The sequence below is a fragment of the Molossus molossus genome, unplaced genomic scaffold (genome assembly GCF_014108415.1).
Source record: "Molossus molossus isolate mMolMol1 unplaced genomic scaffold, mMolMol1.p scaffold_m16_p_1, whole genome shotgun sequence".
In the NCBI taxonomy this organism is placed as follows: Eukaryota; Metazoa; Chordata; class Mammalia; order Chiroptera; family Molossidae; genus Molossus; species Molossus molossus.
In genome coordinates this window covers 204,549,211-204,574,428 of record NW_023425344.1, presented here as the reverse complement: position 1 = coordinate 204,574,428, position 25,218 = coordinate 204,549,211, and the positions used below count along the sequence as shown (strand labels likewise).

General features: G+C 42.1%; 1 protein-coding gene across 10 annotated transcripts in view; it reads right to left on the bottom strand.

Moving 5' to 3' along the window:
* Nucleotides 1–25,218, bottom strand: part of MAP2K5 (mitogen-activated protein kinase kinase 5) — a 266,821-nt gene that overhangs the window by 93,226 nt on the left and 148,377 nt on the right. For all 10 annotated transcript variants that reach the window (XR_004960015.1, XR_004960014.1, XR_004960022.1 and 7 more), the window contains exon 16: nucleotides 13,772–13,843. Coding sequence is in view for 6 of the 10 variants with exons in the window: in XM_036265405.1 (XP_036121298.1) it covers nucleotides 13,772–13,843 (72 nt within the window). In the remaining 4 variants the exon portion in view is untranslated. The remainder of the gene's footprint in view (nucleotides 1–13,771; nucleotides 13,844–25,218) is intronic.

Genomic DNA, 25,218 nt, shown 5'->3' with positions numbered 1-25,218 from the left:
TTAAAAAATTTTTTGTTCAGATAGAGTGGGAGGGAGAGAGAGGGAAAGAAAGAGAGAGAGAGAGAGAGAGAGAGAGAGATCGACGCGAAAGGGACACATCGAGTGGCTGCCACCCGCACGACCAACCAGGGCCGGGGACAAACTGCAACCGAGGTACATGCCCTTAGCGGGAACCAAACCCAGGTCTCTCCGGACCGCAGGCCGACGCTCTAACCGCTGAGCCAAACCGGCAGGGCAAGCATTTGTTGATTATGATAACACTGCTGACGCTGAAGTTTCCTAGCACCTAGACAACCTGGTGACACATAGCTTGGTTGTTGCTGTGCTAATACTTTAATGAACACAGTATACAAACTCTTCAGTATGAAAGGTCGATAGTCTTAACTAGCAAGGCCCTCTTACACATCACTGCTTGGAATAATCACTTTCACATATTTAAGCATTATGATTAATTTAGGTGGCTTATTTCTTATTTAAAAAATAACTAAAGGGTTGTAAGAAGGGCAAAGATTAGTTAACTGCCTCCAAATTCATCTCATGTGCTTACTAACCACTTTGATCTTGATAGTAAGACATAAGAAATGACACTCTTTCAATGTCTTTGTAATGCTGACCTGTGTCCTCTGACAGTGGGCAGCTTTAATTATAACAGTCCCTAGAGACCTAGCTTGGGGGCAGGTGGTGTCTCCATTTCTAAACTGCTCCCTGGAGTCATGCAGCTGTGGGCACCTAAGAAAACATGAGTGTGAGGGTATAAAGGGTATTGTCTATTGAGTTCAGCCTCGTCTACACTTCTATTATTTCTAGACATTTCAAAGTTAAGGGAGTATAAGCAGGTAGTATTCCCATACTTCTGGCGTCTGTATGCAGGTGCTATCTGACTGCACCCTCACCAGAGGTCCCTGTACTATGTGGAATGGCTGAGCCCTGCTAGGAAATGGTTGTTATTTAAACCACTAATACAGGGCAGTTCATTAAGAGTAACAGATAACTGGAATGCTTTCTTTGACACGCCTATCAGCCCTCCTTCTCATCTGCCAGTCCTATGTACTTCTAGCTGTTGCATTTTTACTTAGCTTCCTCTCTACTGGCCCAGGAGCTCCAAGGGCAATGTTTGTATCTGTTCTTCCGACACAGGGTAGCACTACATAATGTTTAGATAGAGTCTCACCTACCCACTTTTTTTGTTATTACAGCAGAAGTATTGGCGATTAGGTGCATCTTTGTAAGGAAATATGGTAAAACTGAACCAGCTACAGGGATAGAGTAGACAGTAATCCTGTGAAGAGCAGTCTGGACCAATGAGCAGAGTCATAATAAACTAGCCTTGTCCTTTCTCTCACTTCATGATTATTTACATTTAAAAAATTTTAATTTTAATTTTATCTTTATTGTTCAAAGTATTACAGATGTCTTCCCTTTCCCCTCCATTGACACTCTCCTTCCCACTCCTGCTGCTCATTTACATTTATCATTTATATATTTTTTCAAACTACTTGACCTCCTTTTTTCTGCAGCACAATGGAAGCAGCAGACTTTAATTCAGACTCAGGATATGTGGCTGCTGCTACCTGGTCACTTAGACTTCCAGGAAAAGTCTGTTAATTTCTCTGGACCTCAGTTTCCTTATTTGCAAAATGGGAACACTGGTGCTCCTACAATGGAACAATCGTGAGTGCCTTAAATTACTGATTTTTCAGTCATTTCCCATCACAGCAGGGAGATGTTCAAATGAGAAATGAGTATCAAATGGCTTTATTAAGTATTATGTACACACAAAATGTTACATTGTTATCCTTCTTGTTAGAATGACACTGAGCACGATGTCCACAACTAGGAATAAGAGGGAAGAGCACTAGACTTCTCATGAGAAGTCCCAGATCCCAGGCTCTTCTGTTTAGTACCAGCTGTGTGCTGTGACTGTGGGCACATCCCTCTCTGGACCAAAAGGAGGGTTCTTATTGAACACATTCTAAACTCTGCTAGTTAAAAAACATTCTAGTCTCTAAATACCAGAAAAGGTACATAAAAGAATTTCCTAAGTAACCAAAGTATGTAATATGGCCTGTAGGACTGGCTAGTGCATTCCGAAAGCCAGTTCCCAAGTCACTGGGTTTGAAGTTGACAGAATTCTAGGAGCAGTGGTTTTCAGCCCTGGTATCTCAAAAGTAGCAGCAGTGCTTCCCCAAATCATCACACTCACAGAATTTCAGAGCTGACAGATATCACTAGAAGACTGGCCCGTTCTTATCTTTTAGATCTCGACTCAAAAGTAATTCCACATCACTCGGTTACTCCTATGAAATAATGCTGTTTCTGTCTAACAAGTTACCATTGTAAGCACCCTTCTTTAAAATGTAGGCTCCATGCCCTGGCCAGTGTGGCTCAGCAATTAGAACATTGGCCTGCGGAATGAAGATTCTTGGGTTCAATTCTGGTCAAGGGCACGTACTTTGGTTGCGGTTCGGTACCCAGCCTTGGTCAGGGACATGCGGGAGGCAACCAGTCCATGTGTCTCACGTCGATGTTTCTCTCTCTCTGTCTCTTTCTCCCTCCCTTCCTCCCACTCCATATGAAAATCAATGAAAAAATATCCTCAGGTAAGGATTAAAAAATAAAAATAAAATAAAGTGTAGGCTCCATGAAAGCAGGTATTTTGTCAGATTCATTCACAGCAGTGTCCCCAAGTGACTACCATAGTGCCTGCCATATAATAGTCACTCAACAAAAATGTTCTGAGTGACTAACAAATAAATGAAAGCATCTTGTCTGACCTTATACCTATCTCTTCTAAAAAGCATTTTTTCCCTTAAAACAAAACAAAAACCCTGAGACAAGTGGTTATTCAGTCACTGCTTAAATGCCCCCAAGAGATGGGGCACTTTTACCCCTAAAGGCAATGATTCCACTGTTGAGAGGAGGAAGGGTGCAGGGATCTATCTACTAGAAAATTCTTTATACTGAATAGAAAACCATGGGAATGCCCAGCCAGTGTGGCTCAGTGGTTGAACGTCGACCCATGCACCAAGAGGTCACCAATTCGATTCCCAGTCAGGGCACATGCCAAGGTTGTGGGCCTAATCCCCAGTAGGAGGAATGCAGGAGGCGGCCAATTGATGTTCTCTTTCATCAATGTTTCTTTCTCTCCTTCTCCCTTCCTCTCTCTCTAAAATCAATAAGGAAAAGAAAAGAAAAAAGAAAACCACGGGAGTTTGTTGTTAGCTTCAGTAAGTTCAGACTGCCAGTCATAAAGCAGCAGCTTGCCTCTTCTCTGCTGACCACCTTGCAAACATCTGAATTATGAGTTGTCAAATGCTTGCTTTGTCTTCTCTTTATTTCTTTATTCCTCATATCTAGACTGTTGATTTAATGTTTTTTTTTTTAAAGCCCAAATTGTGTGTGTTTGTGTGCATACACAATTTGAACACGTGCTGTTGGAAAAACTTTAAAATTAGTCTGAAATCTATCAAAATAATAGAATGCGTAGCTGGGACTGCTAGCACCTGTTCCGTCTTGTTTTGTCACTCTCGTGGTTGTTCTCGATGGCTCTGAGCACAAAGCAAGCTCCACAATGCCTCATTCAGTGGGAAGCTCTTGACTTTGTCGGCCAGTTTCACATTCACTCACTGACAACCTTGGAAAATGCACGTTTAGGCATGGTAATCTGAGACAGCTGGATCCCTTCACAAACCTTGCAAAGGGCTGAACTAGTCAATCCATCATATGCCAGAGGTCATTTTAACAGCTCTTTCTTGCAGTAAGTTATAAAACATTTTAGACAAAAAATGACAGTGGAAAAAATAAAGTTAAGACAGAATTACAGAAGGAGGATAAGAGCAGAGCTGTTACATGTTAATGAGTGACAGAAACTGTTACATGCTTTTTTCCGCAGCATTCTTCAGCGAAGGAAAGGAGGCCCAACCCAAGGACCCGAATCACTCTCCTGCCCACTTTCCTATCCAATCTTCCCCTGAAATGCCCTTGGTGTTTGGACCCTTTCAGCTTTGATCCTTTTACCTTCTGAGGGTTTTCTGCAGAAACTTCTGATCAACAGGTAGGATGTTTCACTAGGTGCGTATGTATATATATGTATATAAAGGTGGAGCAGCAAATTGAACATATTATATAATAAGATTCAACTTCCAATCATGATCTCGAAAATAACTGTAAAAAGGAGGAGAAGATACCAGTATTTAAGTGCATCACACCAAACGCCAAGTGTTTATGGTCTAGAGAAGCTGATAGTAGCTGCTCATAGGGCTTCCAGAGCCATCTGCCTCCCTTCAGAATCACCAAGGGCTACAGAGGCAGCGGTGTCTCGGTGTTTTGTTGTAGGGAGGGGGAATGGATTCTTCTGTATGTGTATTTAGAGGTAGGAACCAAGTATAGATAATACTCCATAATTCTTGGCACCTGGTAAACACCTAATACACAGATGAAGATGTTATTTCAAAGAGAAGCTTACTTCTCAAAGTAACCTTACGGGGTTGTTAATGTTAAATGCAATTGCTTATAAAAAAGAGCCCAGAATACTGAAAATGCCCACTTTAATAAAAATATGTGTTTAGCCCTGGCCAGTTTGGCTCAGCGGTTAGAGCATCGGCCTGCGGACCAGAGAGTCCCGGGTTTGGTTCCCCCTAAGGGCATGTACCTCGGTTGCAGAGTGTCCCCGGCCCCGGTTGGGGTTGTGTGGGTAGCAACCACTCAATGTGTTTCTCTCACGTTGATATTTCTCTCTCTCTCCCTTCCTGTCTCCTTCCCACTCTATCTGAAGGTAAAGACAAAAAATGTCCTCAGGTGAGGATAAAAAAAAATATGTGTTTAGTGTTACTGTTTATCATCTGCCTTCCCCATTACATTGTAGATTCAACAAGGAAAGGGCACATGCCTATTTTATTTATCACTGTATCCCCAGCACTTAGTAAAGTGGCACCTAAAAAGTACTCAATAAGTATTTGAGAAATAAATGAATTCAGATAAGAAACTGACAGTTGGAGTGGCAAATGACTTGGCCAAGATCACAGATTGTAAGTGGCAGTGCCAACATATCTGGTTAATCTAAAGTCTGAGCATTTAAACAGTTCAAGAATTAGGATGACAACCCTTGTATCTGAAGATGGTATTACAGAAACAAAGTACATACTGTTCATCCAACTTCTCTAGGATACCCTTATGCCAAGGGTACTGGGTTGGGCGATCCATACCACTTTTACAATACACTTACTTTCACCTCACATAGCTTTATGTGTTTGTAAATGCAGAATATCACACTTCAGTTTATTGGTATCAAATGAGTCTTTTTTTTTTCCCTTTACTGATTTTAGAGAGAGAAGAAATGAGAGGGAGAGAGAGATAGAAACATCGATGAGAGAGAACATCGATTGGCCGCCTCCTGCATGCCCCCCAATGGGGATCAGGCCCACAGCCTGGGCATGTGCCCTGACCGGGAATCGAACTTGTGACCTCTTGGTGCATGGGTCAATGCTCATCCACTGAGTCACACTGGCTGGATTCGAATGAGTATTATCTGACATTCATTAAACAATATATGTAAAGGAAAACTTAAAAAAAAATGAGACGAGTTCACAGTTTTTTTTAACATTTTCATAAGACAAGGTATTTATATCTATTTGTACTTTTTAGCTAAATTTTCCTTGAGAAAAATTCTGTTATAGATATCTACAGATAACTAAAAAATGTACTATTCCCTCCAGAAAAACTTTCTCTGGGCCTAAGCACTGACATTAGTCATTTAGAAAAACACGTTTTATTTTTTGATTCTGCTATAGGATACTAAAAGGAGGGTAATCTCAAATGACATAGAACTATTTCTCCCCTTATAAAATTAATACGAAAACATTTTCTTTGGTGATTTCCTCTCCTCTGCTTTCTCTATTCTTTCTTCCTGAAACTTGTGTTTTTCATATGTGAGACTTCTGACCTAGTTCCCTAGTTTTTGTTTCTCTGTGTTGTTCTGAAAATTCCCTTGTTACAGCAGCCTGCTCTGGTTTTCCTAGATGCATGTTTTCTATTGCCTCTCTGAGATTATTACAGTAAGTCATTTGAATTTGGCCCCCCCCAGGCCCTCCAAGTTACTTTTTAAAAAATAAGTTATTTTAGGTCTCTGTTCTCACCTTCAAGGCCTTCCTCAAATATCTTGCTAAGCGTAAGGCACTAGACATCTGACTGGAAACACTGTGCTCACTGGTTGGAGTCTGCAGACTGATCCAGCTGGCTGTTTCCTTGGGGAACTCCCAGCGCCTGGATCTTTAAGACTTCTTGGTCAGATTGCCCTACAGAAAGTCTCTTCCAATCTCCTGCCCGAAAGGTAATCTTGATGGCCAGCCAGTGTCCGAGGAACAGGGTGTGACAAAAAGGCTGGGATATCTCAACATTTAAAACCCAAACTTGCACTTGATGTGTCTGTACTCAGTAACGGGGTGCAGTCTCCCACACGGTGCCAGGCATCACTTATTTCACTCTCTCCAAAACACCTTCTACCCACATTGGCCAGGCGGCAATCCCTTTTAAAGGAGAAGAATGGTTTACTTTTCTCACTTTGACCTCTGTAGAGAAGCTCTGAAGTAGACTTGGGTTAGGGTGGGAAGGGGCCACTGTCTACCTCACTGGGTTAGGGAAGAATCTGTGGGTCAAACAGAGTAACTGCTTCTGTTTTTTATTTTTGTTTTTTTAATCCTCACCCAAGGACATTTTTGCATTTATCATTCAGATGAAGCAGGAGGGAGACACGGAGGGAGAGAGAGAAACATTGATGTGAGAGAGACACATCCACTGGTTGCCACCCACACAACCCCAACCAGGGCCAGGGACAAACTGCAACTGAGGTACGTGCCCTTAGTGGGAACCAAACCCGGGTCTCTCTGGACTGCAGGGTGACGCTCTAACCGCTGAGCCAAACCGGCCAGGGCGAGTAACTGCTGCTGCTTCTTTTTTTTTATCCTCACCTGAGGACATTTTTTTTTTTTGTTCAGATAGAGTGGGAGGGAGTGAGAGGAAGAGAGAGAGAGAAACATCAACGTGAAAGGGACACATCGAGTGGTTGCCACCCGCACGACCCAACCAGGGCTGGGGACAAACTGCAACCGAGGTACATGCCCTTAGCGGGAACCGAACCTGGGTCTCTCTGGACTGCAGGGTGATGCTCTAACCGCTGAGCCAAACCGGCCAGGGTAACTGCTTCTTAAGCAGACTTGAAAACAATTCTCTTCTCTTCGGTCCCACTTGCACTCCTAGGTCCAGATACCTGGCACCACCAATTTCTAAGCCTCTGGGTGTTGTACAGTGATCCAGGGGCTTCCTACTGTCTTCCCTGTAGCATTCTCAGCTCTGCTAAATTGTCCATCTGCTTCCCCACACCCAAAATTTGGTTGCTCCTGTCTTCTTTCCCTGTTCCTTTGCCTTTATGATACTATGCCTTTAAAACTTCCTTTATGGTTATTTTTATTGAAGTTTGAAATGGGAGTGGAAGCTAAAGCATGCATTCCATGCTTTCATCAAATTAGCAGCCTTTTGGAACCAAATATAAACATTTCAAAAGACAATCCCTTTTAGACTTTTTAAAAATATTTTTTCTTGCCCTGGACAGTTTGGCTCAGCGGTTGAGCATCAGCCTGTGGACCAGAGAGTCCTGGGTTCAGTTCCCTCTAGGGGCACATAACCAAAAAAAAAAATATATATATATATATTTTTTCTTTATTGCTTTTAGAAAGAGAGGGAGGAGAGAGAGAGAGAGATAGAAACATCGATGAAAGAGAACATCAATTGGCCACCTCCTGCATGCCCCCCACTGGGGATCAGGCCCACAACCTGGTCTTGTGCCCTGACTGGGTATTGAACTGGTAACTTCTTGGTGCACCGGTGGATGCTTAACCATTTAGCCACATTGGCCAGGCGGCAATCCCTTTTAAAGGAGAAGAATGGTTTACTTTCCTCACTTTGACCTCTGTAGAGAAGCTCTGAAGTACAGCTTCTACCTAAAGATGAGGAAACAGGCCAAGAGAGACTCATTGACTTATCGAAGGACCTATAGTTTATACGGGCAGAGGTGACATTTGAATCTAGGTCTGCTACTTCAGCAAACAGAAAACCCTTCTTCACGTGCAAAACATTTGTGATCTACTCAGCAATTGTTTATGATGCTTATGTTAAAGGCTCCAATCAAACTTTAAATTCTGATCTTTATTTTCAGAAACTGCTTAAAAACCATTACAAAAGTACGAAAAAACTGAGCCTAAAAGATTTCTTGAATACTTACTAAGGCAGAATTGTGCTAGAGCAAAGGTTCTCAACCTGTGGGTTGCGACCCTTTCACAGGGGTCGCCTAAGACCATTGGAAAACACATATTTCTGATGGTCTTAGGAACCGAAACACCCACTCCTCTATCCGTCTCCAGGCGGGCCCGCCCACATGCAGATACGCCCACATGCAACATGAGGAACTGTATTAAAGGGTCGCTGCATTAGGAAGGTTGAGAATCACTGTGCTAGAGAGTGTAGGAGAGTTTGAGAGAATAAATCTGAATCCTATCATAAGGAACTACGAAGAAATTACAATACAAGTGGAAAATCCACGTCACAACAAAGATGGAGATGGAGGTCACAAGAAGACATTCCTTCCAGTTGGAGAGGTCAGAGTCAAACTCATGGAGAATGGGTGTCTAAATATTAAGGAGATGAAGAGAAATGATATTCCATGTAGAGTGAATAGCATAGTAGTTATTCCATGGATTTCTTTTTAATTCGGCAAAGGTAATTGTAAAACTCACAAGAAAAACTCTTTGTCAAAACAACAGAACTCATGGAAACCTTCAGAAGATGGTGTTACTTTGATGACAACAGCCTTGTGTGGCTCTCTGAGTATGTTCTTCACCTATCCAGAGATACTTTTCTAAGCCATGGACCTTGCTTTCGCCATTTAACACATCCTTCAAACCATTTCAGTGAATCAGTGATCATGCTGAAGAGGGGTCTGACAGGACCAGATGACACTCAGTTAATCAAGCACATTGTGCTGGGTTGTTCTATGCCTCGGACTCAAGAGACTGCAGAGAGAGGAGGCAAACAGAGGCGGAAGAGCGAGGGCCCAAGTGAAAAGAGCAAAAGGCAAGTGCTAGAGACGGGCTTTCCGTGCGACGCCTGCGGAGAAGCCTGTCAGAAGATTCCTCACCACCATCCTTCACAGGGTTCATAATAACCCAGCAGACAGAATCACAGGCCAGGACTCGGACTTGCAGAGCACCCTCAGTGAGAGTGAGAACACTGGAGGACTGGCCGGGGCCTTGTTAAATGTGCACGCACTGTCCTGGGAGCTGCAGACGCAAGGCTCGAAAAGGGGGCACGTTGACTTATTTTTTGACCCAAAAAGGGCCAACTAAAAATCCATCTTTTGCAAATATGACTGTTTATCTCCCACTTACAGATTTATGTTGTGGCTCAAATGGCACAAAAATATACATGGAGTAACTAATTAGTGAACAACAATAGTGGACTCTCTCCTCAGGCCACCACATGGGAGAAGAGAGAAGCAGAAATTAAAATTAAAATTGAAATTAAAAATGTGTGCTCTAAAACGTTTTAGGTACTCCTCACCCTTAACGATTAAATAAAATCATCATACTTGGTAAAACAAAGCCCTTATCATGTACCAACCTCATTTTCCTTCTAAAGTTTAGCTCTGAAGTCTTTAAAAAAAATTCTTTTTTTTCTTTATTGAATTTAGAGAGAGAGGAAGGGGGAGAGAGAGATAGAAACATGGATTGGCTGCCTCCTGCATGCCCATCACTGGGGATTGGACCCACAACCAGGATTTGAATCAGAGACCTCTGCTGCATGGGTCGATGCTCAAACCACCGAGCAACACCGCCGGGCTAGCTCTGAAGTCTTGAATAGCAACCATGGGTGAACAGACCCAGTCAACCGAATCATTACAAGATTTCTAGAAGAGTCAAACCAACACTCTGGGGGCAGGATGAGTGCTCCTAGTTTGTCCTGGTTCAGGGATTGTGTGCCCTTTCTAGTGGGTCTTGCTTCTTTTTTCTTTTCTTCTTTCTTTTGCATTTCCACACTAGTTCCTGTCACAAAGGTTCAAGGAAAAGGTACAAGTCCACCTGGCTTCTTTTCCCCATTACAAAGCGAGCCCACCAAATCCGATATGGAAATGACCTTTATTTGGTTCCATAACTAATCCACACAAGGACAACAACATATTTAAAGATCTGAGTTGAAAACCATCAGCCAAAAACACAGAACGGGGTCAAATTCTTCCCATCTAGTAAAACTGCCGTGCTCTAGTCAAACCGAATCATCTCATTTTTTTCCCTTTTTAAGGGTAATTTCCATTTTTATATTACTTCTGCCAACTCCAAATATTGCATACAGCTGACAAGATTCTGGAAGAGACCCAGTTTATCCCAAGAACAGAGGGATGCTGAGCTGAGGAGACAGGGCAGTTCTGTCCCTAGATAAAAGATAGTCTGATATTAAAGATTTTTTGCTTAAGGCACAAATATACCTGTCTGTGGCTTTTTAAATGGCACATTTTAGCGGCATGCAGCATCATCTTTTATGAAAGACTGTGGCCTTGTCATGACTCCCCATGGGGACAGTGACAGCACATTAACAAGGGAAGGGCAGCATGAAGCAGCCGAGCAGGGATGAGCCTCCTTACGTCAGGAGTTTAAAACAATGAAGGCCACCTTCTGACTCCTGATCACCAAACCTCGGGGATGGGTCAAGAGCTTGTGGAACTGCGGGGGGCTGAGGTTGGTGGGGATGCTAGGTGCAGGCAGAAAACTCCAATTCTCATTTTGTCTATCTGATTCTTGCCTAATTTCAGGAAAATTCCTTTGCTCAGTGTCCTATGTTTTTATCCCATTTGTTTCTTTACCCCATAGTACCCTGGAGGAATAACCTGACTCAAAATACCCACACACAGAGGTAGTAGAATGGCCTGGCTGAGACCTGCCTCTTCTGGTAAGTGAGCTCTCCTAACCGTTTACAGAGCTCCGCCTTAGAGTGTGCTGGCGCAGGGAGGGGCTCCTCCCTCTTCCTTCTTGCTCCCTGTCAGCTCTGAATGCCCCACTCTCCAAGGCCAACATATGATCAGTGCTAAACTAATTACTGAATGAATGAAAGTTTCTCTTCTTCAGAGCCCAAACACAGAAAGGGAATCTTGTTTTGACAAGGGAGATAAACATAAGAAAAGCAATTTCTTACAAGACAGATGTTTCAGAACATAGTGTGTTACTCAGAATTTTAAAATGCTATGGAGGTTCACACTTCTATCTATAGTGATTTTAAATACGATTTATCACGTCTACTCCAAGCGTCCTGTGTTGAAAACAGAAATCTTGACCTTCAAGTGCTTCTTTTGGGTTAACTTTCCTAACTCTTCAGGTCATGTTCTCATCTCATCTTCTCCTAAAGAATCTCAGAGTTCTCCTCCTCATTCATTACTGAACTGCCCTCAATTACTCATTTATGGACTTGAAACCTCCGAGTTCCCTTCCCTAGCACATATTTTTCATTACCTTGTACCCCGAATGAATTTGGTATAAAACACAAGACTTATCGACACCTGAAAAGTTATATATTTCGTCACCATTCTGTTTTCTTTCTCCTCACACCCCAGCCCTCACCAAATGCAACTCCATGAGAGTCAAGACTGGAGTGTCCTTTCACTACTGTATCCCCACTGCCTATTAGCAGGTACAGCAGGACCTCAAAATATGAATGAAAAATAAACGTGGAAGGAGTGAATATTTATACGTGCTCTAAATCTTACATCTATTAGTTATGCTCTCTCATAGTACCGTTATGCCTCTGCAAATTAGGCCGTGCTAGGGTATGCTACCGAGTCCCACAACTCTCGAGTTGTTGCAGAAAGTTAGAGAGACACAACAGCAGACTGCTTAGAGTCATCAGATGTTAGTCTGGAAAGGGGTTTAGAGATCATTATTTTACAGATGAAGAAGCTGAGGCCCGAAGTGAGGCTCGCACAGGGCCACCTGGAAAACCAGCAGCTCAGCTGGAGCTGTAATCTAGGTCTCTCATACCCCATCTAGGATTCTCATCTCCACACCATGCAACTTCACAAATGTTCTGCACTCTATCCAGTCATTTACTGAATACATTCGATGACAATGATTTAAAGGGAAATTATATAATAGCAAGGCCTGAGCCCCACAAATCAAAAGCACTAGTTTCCCCCGAAACAGGCTAATGGAACAGTCCCTCAGGAGTCTGTCGGGACACTCAGTTTTGAGCGTCTGCCCACCATTATGGTTAACCAACAAGCTGATGCACACATATCGAATTTCCTCTTAAATTTCCCTTTATGAAGAAGCAGAAGAATATGGTTTAATAAACACTGAGTCCTTTATTTTTGCTTTCTTTCCATAGTGAAAGTGAATTGAGTCTAAAGATACTTCCTTACAAATTCAGCTGCATTCATGCATTACAAAACTCACAGAAAAAGTACTCAACCAAAAAAAGGTGATAAAAGCATGAATGCAACTCTATTCATGACCTTATTTAAGGAGTCCTTTATACTTTTAAAAAAGCCCTCCTTTATCTGAATCAATGTATGTGAAAAACAATTTCTGAAGCACTTACGAGTATTCAGACTCTAAAATATTGTAATTCACATGGATCCAGATGTTCTTCTAATATACATCAAATGCATTTCCTTATAGATCAAGGGTCACAGTATAGAAACCTTAGCATCGAGTTCTAATGGTGCTACAGGTAGCCCACTAAGACAAAGTCCATTCTAAATATAACTAGAAAGAGTAAAGAATTTAAATTGTGGTAAATATATCCTCCCTTATCCTCTCCCAGATCATATCACTCCCCCTCCCCCAACATGTGCTATGACTATATTGAAACAAGGTGGCTTTTTTCTTTCTAAACAAACATATAAAACTTATGCATCCAAATGAGTAGGGCTGTACTTTTTAATGTAATCACCTTTGGAAGTTATATATGCATTCCAACCAGGCTACCATTACACAGAATTTTTCTGTACTCTGTCTTTTAGGACACAGGTGCTGCAAATTTGTGTGCATGAGGATCACCCAGGGAACATGTGAATCATGCAGATTCTTAGAGATAAGGACTAAACTGGTCTTGGATGGAGTCTTGGAAGCTGTATTTTTTTTTTTTTTTTTATCCTCACCCGAGGATATTTTTCCATTTTTTGTACAGATAGAGTGGGAGGGAGAGGAAGGGAGAGAGAGAGAGAAACATCAACGTGAAGGGACACATCGAGTGGCTGCCACCCGCACGACCAACCAGGGCCGGGGACAAACTGCAACCGAAGTACATGCCCTTAGCGGGAACCGAACCCGGGTCTCTCGAGACTGCAGGCTGACGCTCTAACCGCTGAGCCAAACTGGCCAGGGCTGGGAAGCTGTATTTTTAAAGAAGCACTCTAGGTTAACTTTTTTTGTGTGCAATTTTTATTAATTTATTTTTGTTACAGATGTTTCTCCCTTTTCCCCCCTAGACACCCTCTAGGTTAACTTTTACACAGGTGATCTGTGAGAAATAGCACTTTAGAATAGTTGGCTCACAAGCCATGCAGGAATATTAAAAAAAAACAACAACACGACTTTAAACTCTGAGTACACATACATAGGTATAGATAACACACTGGAGAATTTAATTTCTTTTTTCAAAATATTCACTCTTCCTGATAGAACGTATTACTACAGATATACCTAGAAAGATCTATTTAAAAGAAACAACATACCTCCATGAAAGAGATTCCTAAGCTCCAGACATCAGAATGGATTCCATACTGCTCCCCTGAAATTCTTTCAGGCTGTAAGAAGACAGAAGAGAGCTTTTGAGTTGATGTAAGCTACTCCAGGAATTACTAACGAGCTCAGCTAAGGCAGGGAGCCAGCAACATCTGCATAGCACTTTATGAAGATAAAAGCATTTTTATATGTATATGTATAGGTGTATTATGTAGATAATACATAGAAATTATATAGATTATACTGTATATAATTACAATCTCATTGATTCCTCACAAAGTGCCAGTGAGGAAAGCTATCTTTATTTTACGGGTGAAGAAAATGCAGATTCAGATGAGTGAAATCATTTAGATAAAGTCCTAAGCAGGGAAATGAATTGAGACTTGAACTCAGGTCCTCTCCCTCCAAATCTAGAGGGAGATAGAAACATCGATGAGAGAGAACAATAGGCCGCCTACTGCATGCCCCCACTGGGGATTGGGCCCACAACCTGGGCATGTGCCCTGACCAGGAATTGAACCGCTGACCTCTTAGTGCATGGGTCGATGCTCATCCACTGAGCCACACCAGCCGGGTAGACAGTATTTTATGTTATCATTTATTTGCGTTTTGAGAGATGGGTCAGGATCACTAGAAATACTTACATTTAAAAATTTAAATCTTTTTATTTGGAAATACTTTCTCACACTTCAGGAAAGTTGAAAGATTAAGACAGGTACAAAGATCATCCAAATTTCCTTTGCCCATATTCACTTGTTTAAGATTTTATTCTTGTTGATACAAATGAAGGAACAGTTTGAAAGGTCTGTTTGGGACTGTAGGTCCTCCAGTCATGATGTGTAGCAAGTACGTGGTCTAGGAAGCCAGTACATGCATTCTCTACTTCAACAGAATGATTTCATACTGAAATAGGTGCCGCCTGCCTGGTCTCTCTCTGCCTCCAGGATTCGGCGTTCAGTAGGGTACTTCATAGAGGTCTTTTGAATGAACACAGGAACAAATGATAAGTGTCAGAGAGGTGGAATTGTTGCTTAATAAGGTTCCAGAGCTAAGCAGGGAAGGGCTGGGATCCTAACCCACATTTCTTGGCCCCCCAGGACAGCATTACATTCTTTGTACCATCCCTGGAGTTTCAGGAAGTCACCAGGAAATCCCTTACAAGTCCTCAAGAGTAACTGGTGTCAGGGTCAGTCTGGTCCACTGAATATGGAGGAAGTGGGCATCCACCACTCACCAGCAGGAGACACACCAGGGGTGTGGATGATGTGGGCCAGATGCTCTCAGGTGAGCTGGCAGAGTCCTGCATCTTGGGGAGTTGGCTTAGCAGGGACCCAGAACTTTGTACCTATCTTCCCTCTCCCACCTATCAGGCTCCTCAATGCACTTACTGCCTTCTCCTGGGACCACTTCCCATAAAATTACATAAAACCCTGCCCTGAGGTAGCAAGATGGATTGTCTTATTTCCCTTCCTTTATTTATTTCTTTAATTTGTAAAACCCCCTTCCTACCAAGAATAATTCTTCCCAAGGGCCAAGTATCATGTGACCACTTCTCCCAGCTGCTAATAGACATGGTCATTCCAATCCCCTAATACTTTTTCTTTTATGTTCTAATCCCCCACACAATCATTTCTCAAGTTTCTTGTTCATACATAATGAGCCCATTATCCAATTCTTGCTAGTTCAATAGATACTCAGATGTATTCATGTGGAACTGGCCAGCTAGTTGCAGGAGTAACTCTTCCTCCTCCTCCATCTCCTCCTCCTCCTTCTTCATCATCATCATCATCAGTGCATTTACTGAAGAATTTCCATGTGCCAGGCATGTTTTAAGTGAGTTCATGCATGTCTTATTTCAGATTTATAAGTACCCATATTAGATTGGTACTATTATCATCCCCACTTAACAGATGAGAAAAGTGGGGCACAGAGTGGTTTAGTTTGCAGCCACTATATAAGGATAGTAATAGCTATCGTTTAATGACCACCTAGTATGTGCCAGACACTGAACTAGATCTTTTACATATGCTATACTTCATAACCTTGCAAAGTTAGATATATTGCCTCTATTTTACAGGTGTAGAAACAGGCTTAGTAAGATTAAGTGACTTGCTGAAGTCTGGAGCCATGGATTAGCACTAAGTGTATTATTCAGGAACACAGCCAGGATTCAAACCCAGGGATGTTCTTTCCAGGGTGTCAAACTTCCCCCAGAACTAGGAGTCGGAAAAGCTACACAGTAGTCTGGATCTAGTCAGTATTTCTCAAAATGCAGCCTTCAGACTAGACATCATAGAACGGCCTGAGGTGCTTATTATAAATCAACCTCCTGAATCTGAATCTCTGGGGTGGCTCTGGGGATCTTCATTTTAAAAAATAATTTCTCTGGGCGATTCTTTGGTACACTTAGCTCCAGTCACTAAATATTTTCATGTTCCCCGCAGAGGTAATGACCTACCTTCCTCTTCTTTGCTTAGTGAATGTTTCTCTTATAGGCCCTATTCAAGGGCCACCTTTTATTTGGTGAAAACTTCCTCTGCTCCTCAGGGAGAATTACAAATTCCTGCTTCTGTACTGCATTTAAAAGTTATTTATTACTTCACGTTAATTTATTGCACTGTTTTGTAACCATCCATTAGCTAGTCTGTTTCTCTTAAGAGGCAAAGAGAGTGTCTTATTCATCTCATACCTAGGGCCATGACTGGCAGAGCTGGTGCGCAATCAATGTGTGCTGACGGAAGGCATACAGTACATGCTCACTGCACATCTGGTTTTAAGTATAAACTAATTATTGTGTGCCCTGGAGGGTTCTGCTAACATGACTTCCCCACATATTGCCATTCATGTCCATCAAGAACTTGCAGCAAACACGAAAGTCCTAAAATCCTCTAGAACTGTTAAGTAACCAAATGTTGCTTTCCTGTCTCTTCTTCCGTTCCTTCCCCTTCCCTTCCCTCCTCTCCTTCCCACCCCTCCCTCCCTCCCTTCTTTCCTTCCCTTCCTTCATTCCACTAGCTGACACTTACCAATATATAGTACTTCATGCAGAGTACAGACAAATAAAATGGATCCCACATACAAAATATTTTGGCAGGACCAACAATAATATTAAATGCATTCATAACATTTGCCTGCTGAACTACCAAACAAATGCAAACTGTTAGCTGAAAATAAATTAAATATGGCCCTGGCCAGTTTGGCTCAGCGGTTAGAGCGTTGGCCTGCGGTTCAGAGACACCTGGGTTCGGTTCCCGCTAAGGGCATGTACTTTGGTTGCAGTTCGTCCCAGGCCCTGGTTGGGTCGTGTGGGTGGCAGCCACTCGATGTATCCCTTTCACATCGATGTTTCTCTCTCTCTTCCTCTCTCTCCCTCCCACTCTATCTGAATAAAAAAATGGAAAAATGTCCTCGGGTGAGGATTAAAAAAAAAAAGAAAATATGGCCCTGATTGGTGTGGCTCAGTTGGTTGCAGTGTGGTCCCGTACAAAAGGTGGTGGGTTCGATTTCTGGTCAGGGCACATACCCACACTGCATGTCAATCCCCAGTCAGGGTGCGCAGAAGGCAACTGATCAATGTTTCTCTCTCTCTCCCTTTCCCCCTTCCTCTCTCTAAAATAAAAGCATATCCTTGGATGAGAATTAAAAAAATAAAATAAAAAAGTAATAATGGTCACAGATATCAGGTGGCAAATAAGAGAACTAACTCCTTAAGGACACGATTCTGATAACTTCTCACTAGAGAGAGACATTCCTCTTACAATAAGCTAACAAAACAAGATTACTATTGTGATGTAGTCCTCAAGTATGAATGCTCAGCAAGATCAACTCTTAAGGTCTATCCTAGAGAATTCATAGAGTGGACAGGGACTGGGCAATGCACCCAGGCCCTTGAAACTGACACAGGTCCAAGATAAGCTCCAAATACATGCTGGATTTATGAAGCCAGGACTTAGTGGCCTGAGGCTGGAAAATTCAAAGCTGTTCTCACACTTGAAGCCAAGGTGGGGTGCTCTGTGCTCTCCCTTTTTTTATTTTTTTGGTTGTACGTGCCCCTAGCGGGAACTGAACCCAGGACTCTCTGGTCCGCAGGCTGATGCTCAACTTCTGAGCCAAACTGGCCAGGGGAGTGCTCTCCCTTTAAAGCAAAACAAACCTAATCACCAGGTACTACACTAAAGGACACTTTGCAGTTAGAAAGCCAAAGCTGGGTTACTTTCTGACATGACAGTTGTCACCACTGTGGAAAGCTAAGTAACAGGAAAAACAATTCTCATCTGAAGTGTCCCTGTATTGAAGCTTACGTGCAGGGGCGAAAAAACCTGGTCTGTTCTTGCTAATAACAGTAAGAAATGGTGACGAGACAAAAAGCGGAGTTTACAGAGGATCCTGAAGGGCAGCAGCTCCAGGGGGGATGCACACTCCGCTCCTTCCAGCCACCCTCTGTGACTTGGCATTTACCCACGACCCATATTTAGTTAACTCATTCTAGAATTGTCTCTACAACACAATATCCTAGGGTTTACTTGCCAAAAGCAGGAAGATACCAAGGTACATGCCTTATCTCTTCTGATAAGGACTTTCTGTTCTGTTAGGCTACTCAGAAAATTAAGAAAGTATGCACAGATACTTTAGATTAGTATGTAATCAAAATATGTATCACACTATGGGGATTTTTTTTTTTTCAAGTCAACAAGATTCCTGTGTGGGTAGCGGGGCACACTGGTTAAACAAGGGTTCTGAAGTCGACTGCTCTAACTCAATCTGTTAGTTCACTAATTCTCTCTTCTGCTATGTCCAATGTGCTACCAAATAGTGAGTTTTATGTTTTAATCCTAGTAGTTTTGTTTGGGACTTTCTCAAATCTACTATGCCACTTTTTTTTCCCCCTTGTTAATCCTCACCTGAGGATATTTTCCCTTTGATTTTTAGGAAGGAGGGAAGGGAGAGAGAGAAATATTGATGTGAGAGAGACACATCCATTGGTTGCCTCCCACATGACCCCAACCAGGGCCTGGGATCAAACCTGCAACCCAAGGATGGGCCGTTTACTGGGAATCGAACCCTCCATCCTTTGGTCTGATGGCTGATGCTCTAATTGCTGAGCCAAACCGGTGAGGGCTACTATGGCACTTTTAATTTGTGATCTGAAGTCTGTGTGCAGTTGCTTCTGCTGCCTGTTGCTCCCGTTGGTTCTTCATGTTGCTTTGTTTCCTTGTATGCCTGGTTTTCTTTGACTAATTGCTAGTGTTTACTCTTGAAAAAAATACTGAAGAGGTTCTCTGTGGCCTAAGGTAGGTGTGCCCACCTCAAACCAAGTTCTAAGCATGAAGCTCCTTTTCCAACTCAGGTCATACATACAAATACCCAGGGTGCAAATTCGTGCCAGAGTTAACATTCCCCTGCTCTTCTAGTTAGCTCCAAGAAGCCTTCTCTTTCATTCCCTGGGACAGGAGGAGGGGCAGCTTCAGCTCTGGTTTGTTCTTTTTTTTTTTATCCTCACCGGAGGACATTTTTCCATTTTTTGTTCAGGTAGAGTGGGAGGGAGAGAGAGGAACAGAGAGAGAGAGAGAGAGAAACATCGATGTGAAAGGAACACATCGAGTGGCTGCCACCCGCACAACCGACCAGGGCCGGGGACAAACTGCAACCTAGGTGCGCACCCTTAGCGGGAACCGAACCCGGGTCTCTCAGGACTGCAGGCCGACGCTCTAACCGCTGAGCCAAACCGGCCAAGAACTGGTTTGTTCTTGAACTGAGGGCAGTCCTTCAGGCTTCCAGCATGATAACGGCAAAGACCTGTTCTGAGACCCTCCACCTTAGGGTACAGCTGTGGTACAGGAAAATGCCCTCAGGAGTAAGGAGCATTGGTGCTCCAACATTCTGCTTTCCGTCCTTGCAGATTCCATCTGAAAACTGTCCTCAGAGTTCCCCATCATCTTTTTAGTTCTTCAGTACATTTGAGATGGTTTAAAAAATTATTTTAACTAGCATTTTCAGCAGAAGAGTTGGTCCAAATAACCAAACCTGTTAATACCAGAAACTAGAAGCTGGTATCCTAATTAAATTTTGACTCTCACTACTTGCTAACTCAGACCCTGCTGGTTCAAGTTACTTCACATCTTTTGTTTCCTCATCTTCAAAAAATGACAGACATAATAACATATATACCTCCTGGGGCTATGTGAAGATTAAATGAGTCCCTGTGTTCATGCCACGTGGGAATGCTCAGTAAATGTTAGCCTCCTTCCAATAATCACTACTGCCATTACACTCTGGCATGAACATGGCCAGTCAAATTGGATCATGTAACAAGTACAGGTTTTATTTGGGTAGATAATTTCTAAGGATAGGAATAGCCCAGGTAGAAAAAAGTGTTCAGGAGATTTTAAAAGTCATTTAGATTGCCTTTCTGATCCCAAAGGACAAGTATGTGGGTAAGATTTTTTTTTTCAAAACTTTATTCATAAAAATAATGTCAAACTTTTATACGTGACTTAAAAATTACAATAAGCAAATCACAGTGACTGAACAGTGGGTTAAAATAGAGTAACATTTTCAGTAATTAGAATTTATGAGAATGGTTTAATTTAATATAAACCCCCAAAGCCTTCTGGATCCCTTTTGTAATCTTTCTGAATGAAATCCTTTCAAAATGTAGTTGAAAATCTTACTTTGGATTAAAATGTCTGTAGAACCTAATCATCTGCTTCTAAAACGTAATGTATCCTTGAACAGACCACTTCACTCTCCAGGTCTTGGTTTCATCAGTCAATAATGAGGTTAAATCAGATGACTTTCCAAGTCTCCTACGTAGTCCACTGCTTAATGTGCCCGTATTTTTCATAGTTTTAAAAAATGCCTTAGGATCTTAGGAGAGCCTTCCTGGCTTTTTCCTAATTATCATTTTCTTGTACCTCACACTTCAGGTTATAGGAGAATGAAGTAAAATTATTCACACATGCAGGGACTATTTCTTTGATTTATTTTCTTTTCAATACTTGAGCAGCCTAGCTAACTGTATCTGAGTAATTTTGGGGTTCTTATATACCCTATAATGAATGGAAGATACTTAATATGAAAACAATTGTCTGCTTATAGTGAACAAATATTTGAAATATAGTTTTTATGAATCCATTCATATAGCACTGTATGAGGGACTGGCTATAGAGAATGAGCCAAAGAAACCTTCCCCCTGTGAAGTTCACAATCTAGATTTGGAGCAACACAGAAATACTTCAGATATACAGTGAGAGGCACAGCAGTGAAGAGTTTAGTCTCTGTAGTCGGATTACTTAGGTCTGAATCCTGACTCTGCCACTTAATAGCTATACAAAGCTGGGTAAGTCACTTATTTCTCTATCCCTTGTTTTCTTCATATGTAGAATGAGAATATTACCTACCTCACAGGGTTGTTCTGAGAATTTAAAGAGTTAATATATGTACAGTTTATAAGAGTAACTGGCACACAGTGTTCATTGTTAGCTATTATAATTGTTATTATCACTGTATACAAGTATGGATGAATATACAGTGAGGGTGATGGATATAAAATGAGGGCATTATATCATTTCTATCAATTATATATTCCCACCATTTATTACTATCCGTTACCCTGCCTCTTCAGCCCACCATGTCACATGACCTACTTCTGAGTCGTTGCTCATCTTTCCACAGTGATCTCTTCCTTATAAGTGCCCCTCTCACATACTGCTGAATCATCACATTCACACACTGTAGGCCTTCTTATTCTTTAAATGTGTGATTGGTACAACTTCAGTCTTTCTTTCTTCCCTTTTTTTGCCCTTGACTGGGAATTGAAACCGCAACCCTTCGGTGTGTAGGCCAACTCTAACCACTGAATCACACCAGCAAGGGCCAAGTCTTTCTTATGTAACACATAATGTGGCCGTATACAATACCATGTTCCTGTTTGCCCATGTCTTGTGTGGTTTAGAGTGGTTCCACTGTACCTAACAGAAGGTGCTTAATAAATACTGGTTGATTAATTGAAGGTACTCAGTTTCAGATAGCTTTGACTGGCATGGATCAGAGGTTGGCATATTTTTTTTCTGTAAAGGGCCAGATACTAAATATTTGTCACTGTGTGGGCTATGTGGTCTCTGCTGCAAATGGCACGCTGTCCCACTTTGCCACTGTGGCGCTAAAGCTGCCAATATGCAAAACAAGTGGGTATGATCATGTTTCCACAACTTTTTCTTTAAAAAAATTATTTTTTCTTTTATTGTTTGAGAGAGAGAGAGAGAGAAGGAGAGAGAGAGAGAAAGAGATGGAAACATCAATGAGAGAGAACATCGACTGGCCACCTCCTGCATGCCCCCCTCTGGGGATCGGGCCCACAACCTGGGCATGTGCCCTGATGGAGAATCGAACTGGCAACCTCTTGATGCATGGGTCGACGTTTAACCACTGACCCACACAAGCTGGGCCATAACTTTCTTTTCCTAATTTGCTTGCTTATTTTGAAATACTTATTGATTCAAGATATCTATCAATAGTTATTAAAATGTATATTATAAAGGGAGGTTTTGTGCACCCTTCATCTAGTTCCCCACAATGGTAGTATTGTAATACATTATCACGACCAGGAAATTGAAGCTGGTACAGTTTACAGTTTATTCAGATTTCACTGGCTTTACTTGTACTCATTTGTGTGTGTTTGTACAGTACTGTGTAATTTTTTTATTTTTAAATCCTCACCCAAGGATATTTTTCCATTTATCTTCAGATAGAGTGGGAGGAATGGAAGGAGGGAGGGAGGGAGTGAGGGAGGAAGGGAGGGAGAGAGAGAGAGAGAGAAACATTGATGAGAGAGAGACACATAGACTGGTTGCCTCCTGCACGACCCCAACCAGGGTCAGGGACCAAACCACAACCGAAGTACATGCCCTCAGCCAGAATCAAACCCGCGACTCTTTGGTCCTCAGGCCAACGCTCTAACCACTGAGCCAAACCGGCCAGGGCTAGTACTAATTTTAAAACCTTATAAAAATAGGCAATAAGCTGAATTTGGCCGGAGAATTGTATGTAGTTCACTGACACTTGGAAGAGATCTTCATGTAGAACTCAAAGTTACAAAATAGACCAGCTAAAATGAAAACCAAGCCCGGCTAGTGTGGCTCAGTGGTTGAGTGTCGACCCATGCACCAAGAGGTCACTGGTTCAATTCCTGGTCAGGGCACATGCCCGGGTTGTGGGTCTGATTCCCAATATGGGGCATGCAGGAGGCGGCCAATCTATGTTCTCTCTCATTGATGTTCCTATCTCTCTCTCTCTCCCTCCCTCTCTCTCTCAAATCAATAAAGAAAAAAAATTTTTTTTAAATGAGAACCAACAGGTTAAAAAAAACAAAGCCCAGCCCTTCTCTCTCATGACACTCTCAGCTGACACAAGGCAGAGATGAATACCTATAACAGAATAACAAATGTGATTTCTATCTTTCCTCACCTCAACCTCTGACCTCACACCAGTTAGGAAAGTACATGGCCAACGAGAGCCTGCTGAGTTGAGTGAAGCTCACTTCAGGCTATCACTCTTCACTTCCTAGGTATCTTAAGCTTTTTACAGCTTGAACTAAAAAGTTGATGACTAGAATTCACTCACCCAAGAAGCAAAGCAATTTTAGCTTTGCCAATCCGAGCTAACGTTTCATCATTTTAATCCTCACACTTCAATTAACAGATGGACGCATCACATTCATCCATAAACAAAAAGGAAAAAGTAATTTCTTTAATGTACACCTGGGAAAGACAATTGTGATCTGGATTTGTACATTCAAACATAATACAATTTAATTATTAGAGCAATTTAAAACTACTAAGAACATGATGGGTGGCTGAGAAGTAGTTTCATTTTATTTATTTATTTATTTTAAACACAGTGTTCCATATTCTTTCAAACTGTGGCATTTGGCAGGGTTTCGTTAATGATAAAGGTGGCACACCAATCTCAGCTTACCTGGTAGAGCCAGGAGAGTGACTAAGTTTTATAAAAACAGGTATGATGACTTTAGAGGAATATATATATATATATATAAATAAATAATTTCACATTACCTAGAAAAATCAGAAAAAATGAATTTTCTTTAAAAACAACACAGAACAGCCCGGTGGTGTTGCTCAGTGGTTGAGCGTCGACCCCATGCACCAAGAGGTCGCTTGTTCGATTCCCGGTCAGGGCACATGCCCAGGTTGTGGGCCAGATCTGCAGTGGGGGGCATGCAGGAGGCGGATCGATGTTCTCTCTCATCGATGTTTCTATCTCTCTCTCCCTCTCCCTTCCTCTCTCTAGAATCAATAAAGAAAAACAGAAAAAATAAAGAACAGCCCTGGTTGGTTTGGCTCAGCAGTTAGAGCGTCAGCCTGAGGACCAAAGAATCATGGGTTCGATTGTGGTCAAGGGCGTGTACCTTGGTTTCTGTTTGGTCCCTGGCCCTGGCTGGGGTCCTGCAGGAGGCAACCAATTGATGTGTCTCTCTCACATCAACATTTCTCTTACTCTCTTTCTCTCTCTCCCACTCTATCTGAAGATAAATGGAAAAATAGCCTTGGGTGAGGATTAAAAAGAAATACAAAACAAAAATGAACTATTCTGCTATCTCCATTAAATGAAAAAAAAAAAAAAATGCTTGCCCTGGCCAGTTTGGCTTAGCGGTTGGAGTGTTGGCCTGTGGGTCAAAGAGTTGTGGGTTCAATTCCGGTCAAGGGCATGTGCCTCAGTTGTGGTTTAGTCCCCAGCCCTGGTTGGTTGGGGTTGTGCAGGAGGCAATCAGTAGCTGTGTGTGTGTCTCTCTCATATCGATGTCCCCCTCCCCCCCCAGCTATCTGAAGATAAATGGAAAAATATCGTTGGGTGAGGATTAAAAAATAATAACAATGCTCAGTACTGTTCTGAGAATAAAATCCAGGATTCCATCCATATTAAGATCTTTTTATTAAGATAATATATGAACACAGATTACTGAGAATAGCTCTGGCTGGTTTGGCTTAGTGGTTAGAGTGCTGACCTAAGGACTGAGGGGTCCAAGGTCAAAGGCAAGTACCTGGGCTGCAGGTTCAATCCCCAGCTCTGGTTGGGGTCGTGCGGGAGGCAACTAATAGATGTGTCTCTCTCACTGATGTTTCTTTCTCTCCCCCTTCCACTATATCAAAAATCAATGGGAAATTATCCTTGGGTGAGGATTAACAAAAAAACAAAAACAAACAAACAAAAAGATTATTGAGAATAAAATCAAGGGTTTCACCCAAACTAACACCATGTAACTTTATGCTATATAAATAAAGACCACTGGAAGCAGAATGGACTATCTGAATAAATCTAAAACCCTGAACATGAAAACTAACATTAAGATGTTAAAACAGCCCTGGCCGGTTTGGCTCAGCGGTTAGAGCGTCGGCCTGCGGTACAGAGAGACCCGGGT